This window comes from Drosophila sulfurigaster, chromosome 2L (genome assembly GCF_023558435.1).
Source record: "Drosophila sulfurigaster albostrigata strain 15112-1811.04 chromosome 2L, ASM2355843v2, whole genome shotgun sequence".
Lineage (NCBI taxonomy): Eukaryota > Metazoa > Arthropoda > Insecta > Diptera > Drosophilidae > Drosophila > Drosophila sulfurigaster.
Window position 1 is genome coordinate 11,707,432 of NC_084881.1, and position 20,384 is coordinate 11,727,815.

Genomic DNA, 20,384 nt, shown 5'->3' on the forward strand with positions numbered 1-20,384 from the left:
TGCCATCGCCCAATAACAAAATCTCAGCCTCCAGGGAAGAGCAACAACAAAGGGCGTTGAGCCTGACTCTCAGCCTGAGCCTTAGCCTTGGCAACGTTATGCCAGCATTTTTCGTTTCGTTGTCCTCACAAAAATTTTCAATCTTCACAAGTTCAAAATGAAAGATTGTGCAAAAATATACATAACGTATACAAAAATAACAATGGACAAAATGTCAGCAAAGGCCAATAGAAAGAGCATCTTTATAAGTATTTTTCTTATGTGAAAGTGTGTGTTTATGCTTCGGACAGCAGATGACTCGATAAGCTTTGGGCAATGCAATGGTGTGCTGAATTATAGATTCAACATACCAAGGAATAAAAGTAAATAACAGTTGGTTAGTTGACCACATTTCCTTAGTTAGTTAGTTAAAATAAATTGAAAAGTATTAAGCATTTGATGATTTAATTAAAACTGTGCACAGATCAAGTCAACTTAACAAGGGACAACTGAATAACAACATTTATCAAAAATATAGAAAGATTTAAAAAATCCAAAGTTTATTCTTAAAGAGTACTGTAAGAGTTCACTTACTTAAATCTTTAAACATTTTTAAAGGTGTATCAAAATAAATTAAAGTCTATTTACAATTTATGCTAAGAATTTACTGAAATTAAGTTGAACATTTTAAATACAAGATTATTATTGTTATACACAACAATGAACTAAATTCCATTTCACATTCATTTATGCAAGGAACTGTAGTATTTAAATTGGTGAAATATTTAAAGTTAATAATTTTAAATTGCGTTCCTAATAGATTGAATTAATTGAATTATTTACTTATTTCATTAAGCATAGAAATATAAATAAATTTACGTCTACCACGTTTTAAAAATGTATGATAAGACTTGCAAAATTTAATTATGTTAAATATTTAAGAATTACAATTTGAATCCATTGAGTCTAAGAAGTAATTCCATAGTAGTTCAATTTTTTAATATAACGATTGTTACTATTTTCTTCAAATTGTGTCAAAACATTAACGTAAGTAATTAAACCCATTAATTCTGGCTCTGTTCATCCAACGCTTTTGTTTCATGCTCTATTTATAACTTTGCAAACGAACTTAGCTCGACGCATCATCACTCAGAGTATGTGACCATACTTTACGGCTTTATGCATAAGTAATATCATGTTAATGTCAATAGTTGTCAACGAATCGCTGTTGACAGTCCCCATCTGCTAAGCTGACATCTTCGCACATAGCTCCGAATACTCGTGCAACCGAAAAAGAAAAGAAGCAGTACGACCTCCCCCTTTTTTGCCCACTCACAATGATTGTGTTCATTCTTCTTTTTTATTATTATTATTTTATTTCATTTTTCTATATACATACATATATATGTATGTTTTTTTTTTCGTCTTGTCTTCCATTTTTTTTTTTGCTGTAGTACATTTGTACATTTGTTTTGTGGCAGTTCGTTATCGCCTCCCATCTATTTCTGTGTGGCACCGTCCCCGTAAACTTTCCCCCCAAACTTGCCCCTGCGTGGCTAACACATGCTACACATTGTATTATTTTAGATTGGCATTACTTTTGGGGCCATTGGAGATGCCTGTGCTAAATACAACGCAGCTCGTTAGTTTTGCTCTCGGCATTCTGATTCAGTTTTTTTTTTTTCGTTCCATTTTTTTTTTGCTCGGTTTTTTTTTTGCAGCACTGCGTTGCCAACTTCCGGAGGGGCGCCTCACGTTGCCCATGGCGTGTCCTTCAGCCAACGCCTTGCTAGTTACTGGTTACGTATACGCAACGTTGTTCGTTGTTAGTCGGAATGTGTGTGTGAGTGTGTGTGAATTTGTTGGAGGGCCGCATATGTTACTTTATTGGCATTCAATTTGAGTTATCGCTATTTTTTCCTGTTCATATGCGTTTTTTTGCCAGTGAAAATGAATTTTTCTACTTTTCACATTGTCCATTGTTGTTGTCAGTGGCACATTGGTGTTGCTTGTGGCTGTGGCTGTTGTAGCTGCTGTAGTTGTGGCTGCTACAGCTTGAATGCAACCGCGCCGCCAGTCTGAGATTTCAACATTAGTTTACTTTTCTATCTGAGCACGTAGTTGTGTGCTGCTGAACAGCTACACACACACACACACACAAACACACACACAATGTTTTCGTATAATCACATTTTATTTCAACTTTTATTTCACATTATTTGATTTCATTTCTTTTGCCATTTGCAGTCTTTGCTTTGCCTTCAAGTTTATTTACCAAACATTTTGGTTTGTTATTGTGCCCATCGAGTCCAACAAAACTTCGAAGTAAAACCTAAAACGCAAAGTTCAAAGTTTATTTATATTGATTGGCTTTGCAGGTCATTTGGGTATACTATACTCATACTAATGCTAGTTGCCTTCGCCTATGAACCTTTGCCTTCATTGCACAATTTTGATTGATCCACATGAAAGCAAAGCTATGCTCTTTCAAATACCTTTCCAATTGAAAATAACCGAACCGTTTGTTTAATTTTTGTTGGCTATCAATAATTAAATACATCAGCTTGGTTGCGGAAAGATATTCAACACAGCAATTTATCTGTTTACAAAATCATCTAAATTATTTAGGCAAAGTCGAAGCAGGTATGAATTTGTTATGACTATGGTAAATTAATTTTGTTGAAACTAAGCAGACATTACCTCATCTGCAATTAAAACACGCAATTGGCCTATTGACTTTTTACAGCCACTTTACTTGAAATATGCCTAGCTTAAGCACGTCACTTGGCCTTGTCGCCGTTATTCTTGACGACGAACATTTCCTATTGCTGCTCGTTTTGTGGAACTTTGTAAACTTTGTGAAGGAAATAAAAACGAGTGAAAAACAAACTCACAAAACTGCCATGTGCAAGGTGCTGGAGTGCCTATCGTTGAGCCCGAGAATGACGCTTTTAATTAAATTAACAACACGAATTGTCAAACGCAGATGAGGCAAATGTGGCACGAACCTCAGGTAAGCGAACAACGCAACAACAAAGAGCGATGAGGCAAACAAGCAAAAAAAAAATATTAACAGCAACAACCTTATTAAAAACGTGTCAAAAACATTTTCATAAATATATCAAGTGAACTTTTTGCGGCTTGTCAAAGTGCCAGTAGCAAGTGTCAAAGTATTTGTGGAAGGCAAGCGAAATCAATAAGCTGAGAACTTTTACTCCTTTTACAGCCATGACAGCGGGGGGCCAAAAAGTATCGATGAAGAGTCCAACACTGTACAATTATTAAAGGGGGCGAGGCGCAGCAACAAGTTTATAAATACACACAATATGCTAATAGATGAAATGAAATTTTATTGCGAAACCCCAAAAGCAAAAGAGTTTAGCAAAACTTTTGAATTTCTAACAATCGAATTGCTTTTTATGAATCTGCATGGTTTTATACCCGCTACACTTAGGCCAGAAAGGAATTATAACTTTGTGTTCGCAGGAATAATATGTAAGAGATGGAAGGAATCATATATTCTTGATCAGCGTCAACAACCGATACGATAGATGTTTGTATCAATACGTAGATTTCAGAGATATGATTCGCTTTCGACAGCATTTCTTATGTTTGCAAGCAGATCAAGTTTGTTTTAGATTTTTGCAACATAAATCGTTATTAAATTATAATAAACACATTCATAACTACAGTATTTATCAATTCGAATTTGGTTGTTGAAGTAGAAGAATTAATTGCAAATGACGAAAAACAGCTGACGCTGTTATGTCTAAGTTGCGTTCGTTAACTATGTGGTATATTTACAATGCAATAGTATATTAATATAAGCAAATGTAGCTTTCGGTGTGTTTTAGTTTTATAGTATATTAATTTGGTAGATTTTAAGAATAATGTAACGGGTATCTCACAGTCGAGTTTCTTCGCTATAGCTTTCCTACTTGTTTTTTTCGGGACCCGAACTTTAAATGATAATTTATAGCTTAACAAAGTGGGACAGCCTCATAAAAGGCAATTCGTGCAGAGCGGCCTCATTTTATGTGCTTGTCGGCCGATCTTGCTAATAAAATCAAAATAACACGAGATATCAATAAGCGAGGCAAATAAAATCAATTGTTATGATGCTATAACATATCACGCCCCTCTTCGCCCGCATCCTTGGGGAATACGGAAAATCACCCAGTTGCAATGCGGAGGCAAAGTTTTTCGCTTGCGATGGCAAAAAACACCGAAGAGGAAGAGGGAGAGGGAGAAGGAGGCAAGGGTGTGTTGTGGGCGGTATCTTGGGGAATTCCTATTTTTCTTTTTGCCAGTGCTACGACTTGGGATAAACAAAGCCATAATTCAAGCAACGTTTACTCGCTCACAGCCTCGACTTGCGACTTGCATAAACAAATTGTGCTCAAGTGCTGTGTAGTTACCACCCCTCGCCCCCTCTTTAGTGTGTAGTTTGGAATGTATGTGAAGTGCGGCCGTCTTGGTGTCTGCAAATCTGAGAATCTGCCGGAGCATGCTGCTCGTCAAACTCAGCGTAAACATGATAGATTTATAGTTGGCTCTGTTTTCTGTGGTCGCCCGGCGACAACATTGCAGCGAGCGCGCAACGTGTGGCATACTAAATGGGACTCGAGTTCGGGTTTAGGGTGTGTGTGTGTGACTGTGTGAGTGTGTGTGTTGCTTAGCTTATCACAGCTCGTAAACACATGAAGGGCCCACATGGTTGCGATGGTTAACCCATGGAATCGCTCGTTGCAATCTCAGCTGGTAGCCAAGAGTTGGTTTTGGTTCGTTTTGGGTTTGGGTTTGGGTTTCTCGCCACTTGACTTTGTTTTCGTCAATAAATTTGGGGCAAGTTTTTCGTTTTTTTTTCGTTTTTTGAACTGCTGCTGCTGCCACTTTCTCGTCTCAGCTGCCATTTAGCAGTCGAGAAGCATTCGAGAAGCAGCCGAAGGGGGAAAAACCACATGGCAGGCGCCTCTTGGCATGCCACAGTTTTCAAATGCTCTTTTTATACCCTGTGCTCGCATTGAATTCGTCTACTAAAAGAGTATAATAACTTTTTGTGAATCTACGTTGGAGATATATTTACTCAATTCTGTGCATTGAGCGCCAATGTGCTCATGTGCTCGATACGAGTTTCGGAAATCACGGTTTCAAAGTAGAAAATTGGTTTTTTTTATATTTAGTTTTACTCAATTTCTAAGACGTTGAACAAATCACAAATGGTGGCAAACGTGTAGGTGATGTAAGAAACAAAACATATTATTGTTTGAATTCTAGGAATTTCTATCGAGCCTTTTTTCTGTGCTCAGAACCAACTTATTCTGAAAGTGTATATTAAGAAGTGATAGCTTTCCTACGAACTAAAATATTGCTTAATTTGAGGATTTCAAGAATATTTAAATTTAAAGAAGTTTAAACAACTTTTTATTTGTTTGTCGACACTGGAAATCAAAGTTCATATTAAATATATTTGTTTTAAAAATACATGTTTATACACCTTTGACATTATTGTCATTTAATTATACTTGTATTATGTCTACATTAAATAAATAAATATAAACAAACATGCTGATTTTTAAGTAAAACATTAATAAATAAATATATAAGAAACAGAAACAGGCTGATGACCTTATATGTTCTGGTTATACATATGTATAGTACTATAGAATTAAGTCAAAAGTGAAATTTTAACTAATAAATGTATTTGAAGCACATTCAAGACAACTTAAGCTAAATATTATTAATTAATGAATTATTATTTATGTACCCTAAAGGGTACATAGCAGTCGAGCTCACTCGACTAGTGTTGTTTCGTGTTTCTCTTGCACTCTTTTTGGTTTAAGGCGCCCAAAAGTAGGCAAGAGCCACACTGCGCAAATTTGCGTTTAAATGGCGTGTTAACATTTAAATGTTATTTTTACGCCTCATAAAATGGCTCTATAAAAACAACAAGGCAATATAAAGAAAATAAAAGTTTTCCAAATGTTTTGATATTTAACAGAAAACGGAAAGCACTTTACACAGTTAGGAAACAGAGATTCTGCTTAGCTGATATTCTTGCTGTCGTTGTTGCTTTTCGACTAACGTAGAATGGGATTCTTATCGGATTCTGAGGAAATCTTCAATTCAAATTCTGATTTAAATTCAGTAATTATGCGATTGACATATAATATCCATAACTCAGCATTTTGGCTTAGCTGACATTTATTTCTGTCCCGACTGTTTTATTCTTTCTGTTTTTCTGTTTTTATTTTGCTCCAAAAAGTATGCTTTGTTTTATGGTTTATGCAAATTGCCTCACTAATTTCACAAATCCTTTTGCTTCAGTCGCTTAGCGAACCTTTTTTCCACAACCGGGCAACTTTATCTAGTTCGTTTTCCTTTTGATTTCAGACACACACACACACCCACACACACACATTGACAGACAGTTCTTTTGTTTTCTTGTTGTAAAAAAGAACTTTATTTTCGCTTAATGCGCTTGAATGAGTTGTGCGTTTCGTTTGTTTGTTATTTCGTTCTCTATGCGCGTTTTTTTTCTATTTTTTTGGTCTGGTTTGGTTTTGGTTTCTTTATTGTTTTAACATTTTTCTTATTTCTCTTTGGAGATTTCTTTCTGTTTGAGCATTTGGCAGGTTATTTTGTTTCTGATATCCTCTTAGCCAAATGCCCTGAGCTCAACTTTGTGCTTGCTTGTTTTTCATAAGTATCTACAACATTTTCTTAGCTTTTCTCAAATGCTGCTCTGTTGCGAGTTACAGGTGAGTTTCAAGTTGAATTCCACTCGAATTGAATTAACTAAACGTGGTAAATTGAGCAACTTAAACAATACTATATTGCAACAATCGTTTATTAAGGAAATAAAGGAAATGCGCACACGTTTTAAATCAGGTTTTAAAGTTGCAAACCAAAAAAACCAAAAAAAAAAAGTGTGCTGCAAGTCAAAAAGGGGCAAGTGCAATGCGGGTGCCTCCGCCTTTGCAGTTTTGGATGCCATGCACCAGAGGGCACGCCTCGTTGCCGCCGAAAGGACTCGACTTGACGCCAAGGTCCTTTATCAAAGCGAAAGTTGTTGCACAGTTGCACGGCCAACATTCACACACAAACACACATTCAGTTCCACACACACACACACAACAGCAACATACAGACTAGATACTTTAGCTCGCCCGCTTGCAGGTCAATTATCGCGCTTTGCATCCCACGAGCAGCTCAGCTCCTGCAACCACGTTCCTCCCCCCCCTCTCCCTCTGCCACCTTTTTGCACCCTACATCTATCAAAACACTTGCTGTTGTTGTTGTTGTGGTTTGCTGTTGCTGATGCCGCTGCTGCTGTTGCCTTTGGCATCTGTGAGAGTATCTGTGAGAAAACCGAAAGCCAAACAAATTTGTAGCTTGAAGTTGCACCATTGAGTTGGCGTCGTGTCTCTCTAGTTGCTGCACATTTATATATATATATACATATATGTAGCATATATCGCATACATATATTGTGCTTGTAAGTCTGTCTGCTCTGCGTTGGTTTCATATGACCTGCGGTTAGCAGAATGCAATGTAAACTTTTTCTCCGTCGCTAATTAGGCATTACGTATACGCCATGGTTAAGCATCTTAAAGTGCACTAAATTGCGCTAATCATAAAGCAACACTTTGCACTACTCAGTGCTCAGTACAACTTTTAGTTGGTGGCCTTTGTTCGCCTAAGAGTACGCAATGGTTTGTTTCAAGTGCTGCCATGTAAATTATGCCACCAACAGCAACAGCAGCAACAGCAGCAACATCGACAACGGCAACGGCAGCAACAATACTCCGCATGGCCAAAAGAATTGTGGCAATGTGCACTCAGCGTCATTTAGTGCCACGCCCACACACACACGCGCACACACGACGCCCACAATGTGCTCCATTGTGCGCATTGACGGCGCGTGCAACCAAGTGACTAAGTTGAATGCATGAATATATATGGCAATGGCCATAAGTGCGTGTGTGTTTGTGTATGTTTGAGAGTGGGAGTGTGAGTGTGAGTGTGTGGCAGTGCATTGAAGTGGGTGTGATTAGACTGCAAGTGCTGTGGGGTGCTGCTGTTCGAGTAGTATTTGTTGTAGTTGCACAGTTATTGTTGTTGTTGCTGTTGTTGCTGCAATGGCTGCGTTGCCTTCGCCAAAGTGCTGCACTATGTTCGTTTCGAGTTGCAACAATAGTTGACTATAAATTGGTTTGTTTATTACTAAATGAACATGCTGAAGTACGCACTCACACACACACATATTCACAAGTATTGCTACTTCTGCTTCTTAGGATAATAGTACTCGAAACTCACGGGTTAGACAATTTTCTACATTTTCTATTGACTTAATGCGTTTTAAATTATTAAATTAATGCATCCAAATGTCAACTGTTTGCTTTGTCCATTTAAAATGAAACAAATGTTTTTCTTTTGTGTTCGCTTTAGTATTTTGAAATTGGAAATAATGTTTTCTAAATGTTGCAAACAACTTTATAAATAGATTTTTCAAAGAGTGGCACTTAAGTTGGGACAAATTACGGACGTACAAATTAAAGATAATTTCATTACTTGCTTTTAATCACTTCACTTAAATGCATTGCTCATATCTGCACATTTGGAATATTTGTATTATGCCATTTTTATATTAAACTCTTAGTTAAACACAGCACAATCGATCGAACAATATTTTTTTAGACTTATAAACGATACTTATTATTATTATTATTCTACGATCAATTTATTTATGAAGAGTTGCAGTGATGTACACAAAGTTTGATAAGCTTTACTATTTATTGGCTCAGTAAAAATAATATTCGAATTTTGATTCGGTCAAATGTTTTATAATAAATAAATGTCCACTAAGCATTTACAAAAAAATCAATATATTTTTGTTTTAATTGCTTTATTATTAGCTTACCATGTGGACAATTGATGCTGTTGTATAATACTATTTTCGTTTTTGTGAAGAATATTTAGTAAATAAAGATATTCGTATTTATGTTGAACAGTTTAAGATGTGAAATTTGCGTTTGCTTTCAAATATTCCATTTAAAATAATAATATATCTCTTTCAATATTTGAATAATAATTAAACACTTCCAAAGTTATATTTACAACAAGTTTATCAATCAGTTCAGTTCGACAACTTGACTAAAATTTATTACCATTGTTTATTTGAATAATTAATAATGAATGTTGGTTTAAATATTTTAACATTAAACATCCCAGCAAAAAATGTTGACATTTAGTTATCGCTGTGTGGCAACTATTAAATAGTAAAATAAAGTTTTATATTTCCCATCTAATCCCAATGAGAAAATGAATGCAATACCAATCTCAATTTTAGTGCAATACAATGACAGAGTAATTGAAGTACAAAGATCCTTACAGAGCCATTCGCACCTTCTAGTCGATAACCCTAATAGTATGCTGAGCACAGCATGTAGTCTTTCATTAGACTAACGCCTAATTGGCCTTCAGGATAACAGGATAACACGCCGAAGACATAAACGACCACTTCGCTCTCACAGTCTTTGTTGCAACATGCGGGGCAAGGCAAGGCATGGAGGGGAGGGGATGACACACAAAAAGTGGAAATCCGTAACTGCTTGTGGCTGTCAACTAAATTTCATATGCAAATCCTTGGCCCTGACTATCTCTACCTGATAATCTACTTGATTTATGCGGCTGCACACACACACACACACAAAGAGACACTCGCAGACAAGACTTGGACTCGAGTCCGTGGATGACTGGCAAAAAAGCCGAAGCAGAGGCAGAAGCAGAAGTAAAAGCCTGTGTAGCCACATGAGCAACGCTAATAATGCCACCGCCTGTGGCGGGCCAGTCACATCATTAATCTGGGCCCATGCGGGACTGTCCTCCCCGGGTACATGCTACATGGTACATGCTACATGCCACTTGCCACTTGGCTGTCCACGTGGCTGACCTTCAGCATAATAATTCAATGTTTTGGGATGGCTTTGGCCCCGGCCAAGAGACACGTGCTAATTGCTAATCAGCGCAGATAAAGCGTAGGAAAGCAACGCCCCCCGTCGAGTCCTCGCAGCCATTAAGCGACGATGTGAAGCGGAAAGCGTTTTATTTTTATGGCCATTCAAGCACGCCGTAATGCAGGGGAGACTATATACAATATACATACATATAAATTCTTTAAAGCCCCCGCCTGCCTGCCTGCAACAACATCTAAAGGGAGAGCTTATCTCGCGTCCAGCTGTCGCAGTTGAGTGTTTCATAATGGAAGAAACAGATTTCGCCCTCTTGTTTTTGGGTTTGCCTGACAAATGATCTCTGCTTATGGAAATGCTCGTAACTCGCGCATTGTGCGTCGTGTCATCTGTTCCATTTCCCCCTGCCCCCTCACTCTCAATACTTTCTCGCATAACACATTCTGCTCATAGTTATAACCACTTGACTTTTCGGGGCCACTTCGCTGTCTGTCTTTTTTTTTTTGTTGCTGTTGTGTGGATTCTTTCAGTTTCATTTCTTTTCACATGTCAACAAAGCCATCAACACATTTCACACGCGTTTCCTTTGTTTAAATGTCACATTACATAATGACACTCAACACATGAGGAGGCGGTGGAGGAGGCGCTCGGGTGGAGGATGCTTCACAGCCACGCCCAAGTGCCTTTTTATGGGTTGTGCGCTCGCTAACAAAGGAAAACATTTTCGACGTTGTCGCCACTTAAATGCCAAATTAAGTGTAATTTTTATTGTGTTTACAACGCCACACAACAACAACAACAGCAACAACGAAAGCAACTTGACTTCAACACTTGACAAATTTGATTTTTCCTGACTGAGTTTGCTTCCTGGCTGCCGCTTTCTCTGCTTTCTCCTCTTTCTCCCTCTCTCTCTCTCTCTTAAATGACTTCTTGCTCCATCTCGTGGCTGTCATTAGTGTTATGTAGTTGCTGTTGTTCTTGTTGCTGTTTTGTAATTGTTTGTGTATTGTTATGCATATGAGTGGAGTCGAGGAGAAAGTGAATATTGTTCCCTGACATGTAATTGGTGCAAATTATGAAGGATACACTTGACTGGCGGTGACGTCAGCGCTTTTTCGGAGCAATTCAATCAAAACATTTTGTGAGGTGAGCAAAACGTTAACAGTTGCTTTTTGTGTGCTATGAAGTGGCTCGTGAAATGAAATGGCTAATTAGCTTGGCCAACAGCTAATTGGGGTAATCCTGTTACATCAATTTTAAGCAACTTGAAATTTACACTGGCTTTGGAAATTTGTCGACTTCAAATTGCGAATTAAATTCGGTAAACATCAATGTTAAGTAACTATGTAACAATTATGCAATTAGCTTGACTCGGGTCATCAACCGATTTACAATTTCCGCCTACTTTAAGAGAGAGTATTTATTTATTTTAAATCAATATGTTTTGATTTATGATTATGGTAATTAATTCAATAATAATTAAAAAGCAATAATTCAAAGAATGCAAATTAGGTTTATTAATTTTGTTGTCTAAATTATGTTTATTAATTCTTTGTCACTTTTAAAGCTATAATTGGGATAAAATTCAGATAAAACTGTAGAAGTTATTTATGAAATAATTGTATATGAAAAAACAGGGACTATGAATTTAACAGTATATCAATATTGATGAATTGTTTTTCAGTATATTATTTCGGTACATTTTTAATTTAATAGAATATTACAATTATAATATTTTGAAGTACATATATATTTTTTTTGTTTTCTTTAAATGTATATAGTATATAGATATTATAATATTTTTCTAGTATATTATTTTGGTATATTTACAATGTAATAGTATATTGATATTGTAATATTTTTAAGTATATTGTTTTGGGTTTCTTTAAATGGAATAGTATTTAGATATTGCAGTATTTATAAAGTATATTATTTTTGTATATTTTAAAAATACCATAATGCCTCATTGTTTTGCTTTATTGGAGTTGTACATATCTCATAGTTGTTCACACTCTAAAAAAAAAATGTGCTCAACTTTTTCAGAAAAGTGGTTTAAAGTTTCAAAGAAGTTCGCTGAGGGTTTTTACTAAATGATCTTACAGTTTATAAAAGTAAATTACTGTATAATAAAATACTGTAAAATAAAATGAGAGCTGAAAATAGCTGAAACATTATATAATGTGACTACCTTAGTATTATCTTGATGACTAACTAATTTATTTTTTCTAATTTTTTACACAAGAAAATATTCTTGCTTCTTCTAAACTGCGATTTCAATACTGTGCACTTGCAATTATGTTAGTGTGTTGCCTAAACTTGAATCCCGAATAGAATTTCCTCGGCATTTACAATTGTCAAACAGTAGAGTTTTCACTGCATCACTAACATAATCATCGCAAAGTCAAAGTGAAAGTCAAAAGGCAAAGTAAACTTTCGACTTGTGCAAGTGCATTTGTAGAAAGTACTTTCCTTCTACAATAGGACCGCACTTGCCAACTTTGCATTGGGCACTTGGCAGCGTAATTACGAAGCTTTCATTGTGTTGCCCAAACTCACACACACACATACTCTCACATACATACTCTCACATACACCCACACACCCACAATCACAGATGCGAAGCGTGCTGTACAAAAGTCATCAAAGTCGCATAACTAATTCATTAGGAACTACAACAAAAAATGTTCAAAATTTCGCATTAAAATGCCGTTGACCACACATAAATGTCAACACACACACACACACGCACACACACGCACTTTTCGCATGCTTTCGGTTTTTGTTGCCTATTTAGCGGCGCAAATATTTGGTTTGTCAGCCAACTCGCACTCTCTCACGCATTGTGAATGTCTCGCATGGATTTAACTTAACCCCAGCATATCATTGGCCCCTCTACCCCTTTCCCTTCCCCTACCCCTCTCCCGAGCTTCATTCCATTCCCTTGCCACATTTTACTCATTAGCATTATTGCCTGGCTTCACTCTCTGTGTTTGTTTGTCTCTGTTGGCTTCTTTCGGTTGCCCACTCTCTCTCTCTCTGGATTGTTCTGGCTGAGGCAGCCAAATGAGAATTTCATTAACGTTATTAATATTTTCATTGTTGAGCATTTTGCATGCCTTCCAGCTGCCACGCCCCCGTCACTCCCACGGTATACGAGTAATAACTTGATTATGATGTTTGTTGACTTGCGTTTTTGTTTTTTTGGTTTTGTGTTTTTTTTTTCCTTTGTTTTCATTGTTTTTTGTTGTGGTATTGTGTCTTTTGTGTTTTACATTTTTCATGGCTTAATAATTGTTCATTTCACTTGCAGCAGCAGCCTCTGCTCTCTGGCTTTTGTTTATTTTGTGCTCGTTGTTGTTAACAATTATGAGGCCACTTAAATAAATTTTATTGCTGCCAGGCATTGTCCTGGGACGCCTACAAACAAATTGACAATTATTTCGCTCGTTGGTCCGCCTGCTTCTCTGCTTCTCTTCTTGCCTTGCCTGCCTCAAAATGACAAACGAGCGGCCAAAAAGTTTTCATGCCATTTATTAGCTGGAAAGTTTTATGGGTGTGATTTTGATTTAGCCTCGGGCCAATTCCTTCTAGGTGGGCCAGCTTCGGCCACTTCAATGCTGCTGCTAATGAACTCCTCAATGGCCAAGCAGTTGAGCTAAGTTTTCGGGCGAACAATTGAGGAGAAACGCCAGAAACTTGGCATTTTGAGTTATGAATGGTATATTTATCTTTAGTTGCAATTTAATAGTTGGCAATACAAACGGAAGAGCAAGAGCAGAAGTTATTCCTGATAATTTTAATTACTGCAATAAGCCAAACTAATGCGTCACCTCAAACATTATTCACAGACACAAGATGTATATTTATAATCTCTTGCTGTTAACTCAATTAGTGTAAGTTTAAGAAAGGTTTCAAAATGCTTAATCTTTTAGGACTTTTTAGTTCCAAAACTATTTTATCGTTAATGGTTCTGAAAAGTTTAAAATTAATGTTTAACATAACTCAATAATAACTCCATGCTTTTGCACAACAAATGATGCAGCTATCTGCAATGTACACCTAAATTGAAAATAATTTTAAAGTTTATTATTTTTTAAACCAATGTTTGTTAAGCTAATAATATTGTAAGTCAAGGTAAAAATGTCAACTTGAGATATCAAAATATTTTGATAATATGAATTTATCATAAATGCAATGTGCACTTAAATAAAAAATAATTTCAAGTATATTATTAACTGATTTTTACTGAAGTGATAAATAATGTAACTCAACAGATGTTGAACTATTAACTAAAAAAGGTCTTTTTTTTAATATGAGTTGTTAAAATGATGCCATTATCTGAAATGTGCATTTAAATGCACTAATATTTAGAATAATTTTAATTTTATTATTTTTTAAAGTGGTTTATATTAAGCTAACAATTAGCGTAACTCAAGAAATGTTGACGGATTACTAAAAATTTTAAGTTTTAAGTCTATTATATTTTTAACTATTTTTTTTCTGACGTGATACAAAATGTAAGTCAACAGATATTGACGATTTACTACGAAGGGTCTTAATTTAAAAATGAGTTGTCAAAATGTTGCCATAATTCGAAATGTGCATTTACATATATGCAATGCTTTTGAAAAAGAGCAAATAAATTGCTATTTCTGATAAATTACTAAAATTACTTTAAACAAATAATGAATCAATTCAAATGAAATAAATTGACTATACAATTAAATGAAGCTAGAATCAAAAATGTAATTATCGTAAAGTAAACTACTAATAATGTCTTTTGATTACTTTTCAACTGACTTAAATGTGACAATTTTAATATAAATCCACAAAGAATAATTAAACCGTTGAGTAAACATGAAGAGCTCTGCAAGTTTTTGACTCAAATATTAATCTGCTTAAATCGGCTTAGATCCACTCAACCAATTAAACATGTCAAGTTTTAATCGCTGTGACGCTGTCAGAGCTTTTGGGCTCGCTGTTCGATTAATTTAGTTAATTGAAGTTCATGTGTTAAATAAAATGTGATTTCAATATTTTAATATTGGCCACTGGCTAGCATTAATTGATATACAAATTGCCTGTCAGTTGGCCATAATGTAACACGAGATTGTAAATTTACTATATACTATATATCCACTTACCATTATTGGCTGTCGATCCGCCACCAGCAGCGTTGCCCACGCCGCCATCGCTGCTCAGAGCTAGAGTTCTCATCGTCTCGGATGTGAGGAGAACTGTGAGAAGGGCGAAGTAGAGATGGTTCAACATGTTTGCCCCGACCAGAAAAAAAAAAACCGAATGGATACCACAATGTGTCAATGTCTTGGTGAATATTTCAAAATGATTTCAATCAACGCGCACCATTTATCATCGCGGCAAAAAACACTTTTTTTATGCGTATATTTGTATATTTTTTATCGTTTATTAATTGAATATCGTAAGCGTTGTTCAATTTATGTTTTGCTTTATTTAAATGTTGCACATTCAATTCGCGGTGTTTTATTTTTTTTTAATGACTTTTGCTGTACTGCGTGCTGCAAATAGACGGGAAAAGAATTAATTAAATATGATGGCATATTTTTATCAATAACGCACATAAATTTTGTGTTAAATTAAAGGACGCGCTTCAAATTTAATTTGCTTGTATTTAATACACGCACGTCTAAAAGCCGACTCTGCTTATTTATTTGCCTTCTCTATGACAGCAGGTCAGGGGAGGAGTGAATGAGGGGATGAGGGAAAGAGCAGTGCAAATTCTTGATTGAATTTCGCCTGACGTAAGCGGATTAAAAAGAAATTCTATGAGAGAAACAAAAGGAAAAAAACAACAACAAACTGTATAAAAATAAAAACGAGAAAGCAAAAATAATAATAAACCGAAGCATAAAACAAAAATAACGGTCAAGTCATAAAAACGCAGCAGACAAATGAAAGCCAAAGCGATCAACTAGATGGCTGGCCGAAAGGGACGAAATCACATACAAAAGGACTAGATTGAGAGAGAGAGAGAGAGAGAGCGAAAGGCTCTTCCATAAAGGATTCTCATCTATGTCCAGTCAGACACCAACGTCTGCCGTCTGCGGGCTTAATTCCCAGCAACTTCCGACACGTACAACACGATGGACTCCATCGGACTGCTGCTGACTCCACTTTAATTACTATAACTAACTGTGGAAATCACGGCGTGCATGGAATGCACAAAAGTTCCGATTTAAAGCTCAGCCAGTTTTCACTTAACATGTATTTATTTTTCTTTATTTTTTCAGTAGTCTGTCTACCTTCTTTGCACTTGGCCCTGCCTCAAGTCGCCTCAAGTGGCATCAACTAATCAACTCTCGCTCGACTCTGTATAAAATGTACTGATAAATGTTTTCTCGGTCTCTGGACCGCTTTATGAACTGCTGCTATTCAGTCAAGCCACAGCCAATAACTCGCTCGGTTGTCCAGCACTTGGGGAAACGCTTTCTCACCCTCTCACCCTCTCTCGGTCTCACACCTCTCACCTCACACAACTGACAGGCTGCTGCTGCTGGCTTCAGGAGAAGCCCTTGAAGCCAAGCAAATGCCACGGCCATCATCATCATCAAATCCCTCGTCAAGCGTCTCACTTGGCGCCATTGCTTGCCTTTGGTTTTGCTTTCGCTTTGGCCTTTGCCTTTGCATATATGACAGGCGATTCTAGAGAGCTGCTGACCTTATATGCATATAGTATATACCCTGCATTTAAAGTCGATGCTAATTGCATAAATCAGAGGATTTATGAAATGGAATCTCATATAATACTAAATCGAATTTAAACTGAAATAAATTTCAATTTCAATTTTAATCAATTAAAATTTTACCAAATTGAAGCGTTATCACATCCAGAATTAATTGTGATTGTCATTTATAAAAGCTGTATACACTATTTGCGCTTTAAACTCAGATAACTCTATTAAATAACTGTTTGAACTGCAATAACAACCAATTAAATATCGAATGAACGGTATTAAAATTAATATGACATTTTTCTATAAAATCACCAAACCGAATAAGCTAATTGAAAAATTTGTAAAATTAAAAATCAAATCGAACTGTGCACAATCCATTAAATCATGATATTGTGTGATATGAATTTTTATAAAATTATCAAGCGAATTTAAACTGAAAAGATGAAGAATATAAATGAATATAAATGTGTATGATATTTTTCTATAAATCAAACTAAATAAGTTGAATAAAAATAATATTAAAAAATCAAATTCAATTCTAACTGTGACACACAACCATTTAAAATATAAATTTAAGTGACACATATTTTCAAAACGTAGAAATTTAACAAATACGAAATCGAAGAAAACTATATTTAAATGGATATGGTAATCTATCTGAATAATTAAATCAAAGAAATTAAACTCGTTCAAAATAGAAAGAGTAAAATGAAAGAAATTCAATATTTACAGCTGAAGGAATATTTGTATATTATTAATTCAGTTTTCTCTTAACAAAATGGTAACATAATTTAATTTTACAAAATTTAAATTTAAATTAAATAATAAATTAAATGAAGAAACTTAAAATTTAAAAATTTAAAAAACTATTTTTAACAGTTTAGCAACTTAGTTTAATTATACAAAATTAAAAGACAAAGAATCCGAAATGAAGGAATTCAAGAAATTCAAAATTGGAAAATGGAAACAAAATAATTTTATGTTACTAAATCGGTTGCTTGACGACAATGGCAACTTAATTTAATTTTACAAAATCGGTATGGAGCAACACTTTATGCTGTCTGAGGTCACAAGAATTAAGTTTGTGGCAAATTAATGGCATTAAAGATGAATTAAATTGTTGATAGAGTATCTCAAAGTCAATCAACATGATCTGCAATATTCTTATTTGACATTTTCCTTTATGTCTGTTCGTGTCATAAGCGCAAAGCAATTTGCTCCGTCAGCTGTAGCTGCTGCTGTTACTCCGCTCCTTCCCTCTCCCTCTCCCCCTCCCCCTCCCTCTCACTTCTAGTTGTATCTCAACCCCATTTGCAAGGTTTCGCCCTATTGCAATATGAATGCATTTCAATTAAAATGCTGGCGATGCTTTCTTAACAGCAGCTGTTGTGGTTTACCCGCAATGTTTGTGCTGTTTTGTTTTCGTTTTCGTCTTTTTTTTGTAGTTGTTGCTGCTGTTGTGATGCGCTGTTTGTCTTTTGTCTAAGTTATTGAAATCAATTTGTAAACTTAATTGAATTTTGGCGCATCTTTAAGCTGTTCGTTGGACTTCGGCTTTAAAAATATATGCGCAATTCACGGAGGAGGAACACAGCATATGAGTACGAGACATGTTTACATATTTGGCATGTCTATTAGCCGCCAGAGCAGGCACACTATCAAGACCTGCCTCACCTTCGCCCGCTCCCTCTCCCTCTCCCTCTCCCTCTCCCTCAGGTTTGCATATTTTTCACAGCCCAACGATTTGAGGGGCCCTACATTCGCTCCTTTCCAGCAGACTAGTCCGAGACCAGACCCAGATATCACCCACATGCACTCACACGAAACAGGTTCGAAACAGGCTCGAAGCAAGCAGAAGGCAGGCAAGTAAGCTTTTTGTATTATTGCCAAAAGTTATTATGCTGTGGCATTCCATGTATTTCGCTTTGTGTTGCATACTTTGCGGCTGGTTGAAAGTTGAACCATTTTCTGTTTCTCTTTTCGCTTTTGTTGTTCGTTTCGTGTTTTTTTTTTTTTTGCTATTTTTGCATATTATTTATTTGCTTGAAGCGCTTTAAGCGCGTGATTTTTGCAATTTGGCTAATAGCGAAAAGTCAACGCAGTGCCGTCGGCTTTGAATGGCCACTGACAGTGAGTAATGGCAGAATGAGAGAGACCGAGAGAGACAGAAAGAGAAGAGAGAGAGAGGAAGAGACTTGGGGAGCAATGATGGTAATGGGAACAGTCACAGTTCCAGTCACCAGCAAAGGCATTTCCCCTCTACCTCCACCTAGCGCATTTAAATCAATATTAATAGCAATGTTTACGCCCCCGCAGGCATTGCAAGGCTAAAGGATGCAAAAGGATGCAGAAGGATGCGAAGGATGCAACTGCCAACCGGCAACTCCAATTGAAGATTTACCTTCTTGTTCATCTTTTTTCGCTGCGTTCTTAATTTTTTTTGCTCGCATTTCTTTTTTTTTTGTGTTGCATTCTTATTGTATTCTTTTGGCCAGGAAGCCAGCAAGTGAGAGAAAGAGAGAGAGAGAGAGAGAGAGGGAGAGGCGGGGAATGCGTGTGCAGGACTCGCCTCCTGCCAAGTCCTGCATTCAGTCGCTTGTGCATAATAAATCAATTTACATTTTCTCTCGCCACACGCAAAAATGAAATGCAAATAACGGCAACAAACCATGAACGATGCAGTATATGAGGCAAGAGGCATGAGGCCGATGCCGATGCCGAAGCCGTGCCACAGAATGGGGCAGAGTAAGAAGGCAGCACCACTTTTCACCGCAGAGATTTACGCGCACTTAAATCACAGCCACCAGAATTGATCGCCATCAATGTACGGCAGCACCATCAAGAAATACAAGTTAAAAAGCAAACGAATGCAGTTAACGACTAGCAAATACCCTGTAACGTTTAAGATGTGCGCTTAGTAGGCCGCTTTACTAAAGGAAACATTTCGCAGGGCATTCGACAGCAATTTCGCCCAGGAAGTTGATGTGGAAAGCTGGAGGCTCCATCGACAGTTGGCCATTTGGTGAAAGTCGAAGAGTTTGCACTTAAAGCGACACTTAATGAGCATAAAATATGTTAAATACCAGATGATGTTGTTATTGTGCTCCGAGCAGGGGGAGAAGCAAGAGGAAGAGGGAGGACAATGAGTGAGTCTGGTATTATGCAAAATCATTGTAGTACATCAACAGTTGCCAGTTGCCAGTTGCCAGATCATGGCTCAATCATCACAATGGTATTGTGTAATGCAACCGAGATACAGCTGACAATAACGGAAAATATGTTGCAAAAGGGAATGATTTTCAAATAATTTGCAATTGTTGTTGATACAGCAACTTTACGTTACTTTTCCCTTAAATAAAATTCGTAGCATTAAAGACGCTCAACTTTACAAAATATGCATAAATCTAACAATCAGCAACTTGATTGACGATATTGAAAGGTGTTTAAAGATGTTTAAAAGAAAATGAAATAATCTGAAATTGTCGCAATATTAAAGTTGCTAAACTTCGGAAAATATGCACAAGTCAAACAATCAGCAATTTGATTAGATGGATATGTGAATATTCAAAATGTTTTACAAGAAATTTCAATTTAACACTTAAATAACAATATGTTTAAAATAAAATGTTTTCAAATGAAAGATACTAAGCTTCGAAAAATATAATATGCAAATAAGCTTAAATAACGATTGGGAGAAGAAATATATTGCACTCTAACA

At 36.3% G+C, this 20,384-nt stretch overlaps 1 protein-coding gene across 1 annotated transcript in view; it reads right to left on the bottom strand.

Annotated features, from left to right (window-relative positions):
- The window catches only part of LOC133850371 (neurotrimin), a 60,319-nt gene extending 44,841 nt beyond the window's left edge, over positions 1 to 15,478 (bottom strand). Inside the window, exon 1 of the mRNA XM_062286446.1 lies at positions 15,098 to 15,478. Coding sequence (XP_062142430.1) covers positions 15,098 to 15,224 — 127 coding nt within the window. The 5' untranslated portion in view covers positions 15,225 to 15,478. The remainder of the gene's footprint in view (positions 1 to 15,097) is intronic.
- Positions 15,479 to 20,384: the final 4,906 nt, after the last annotated feature.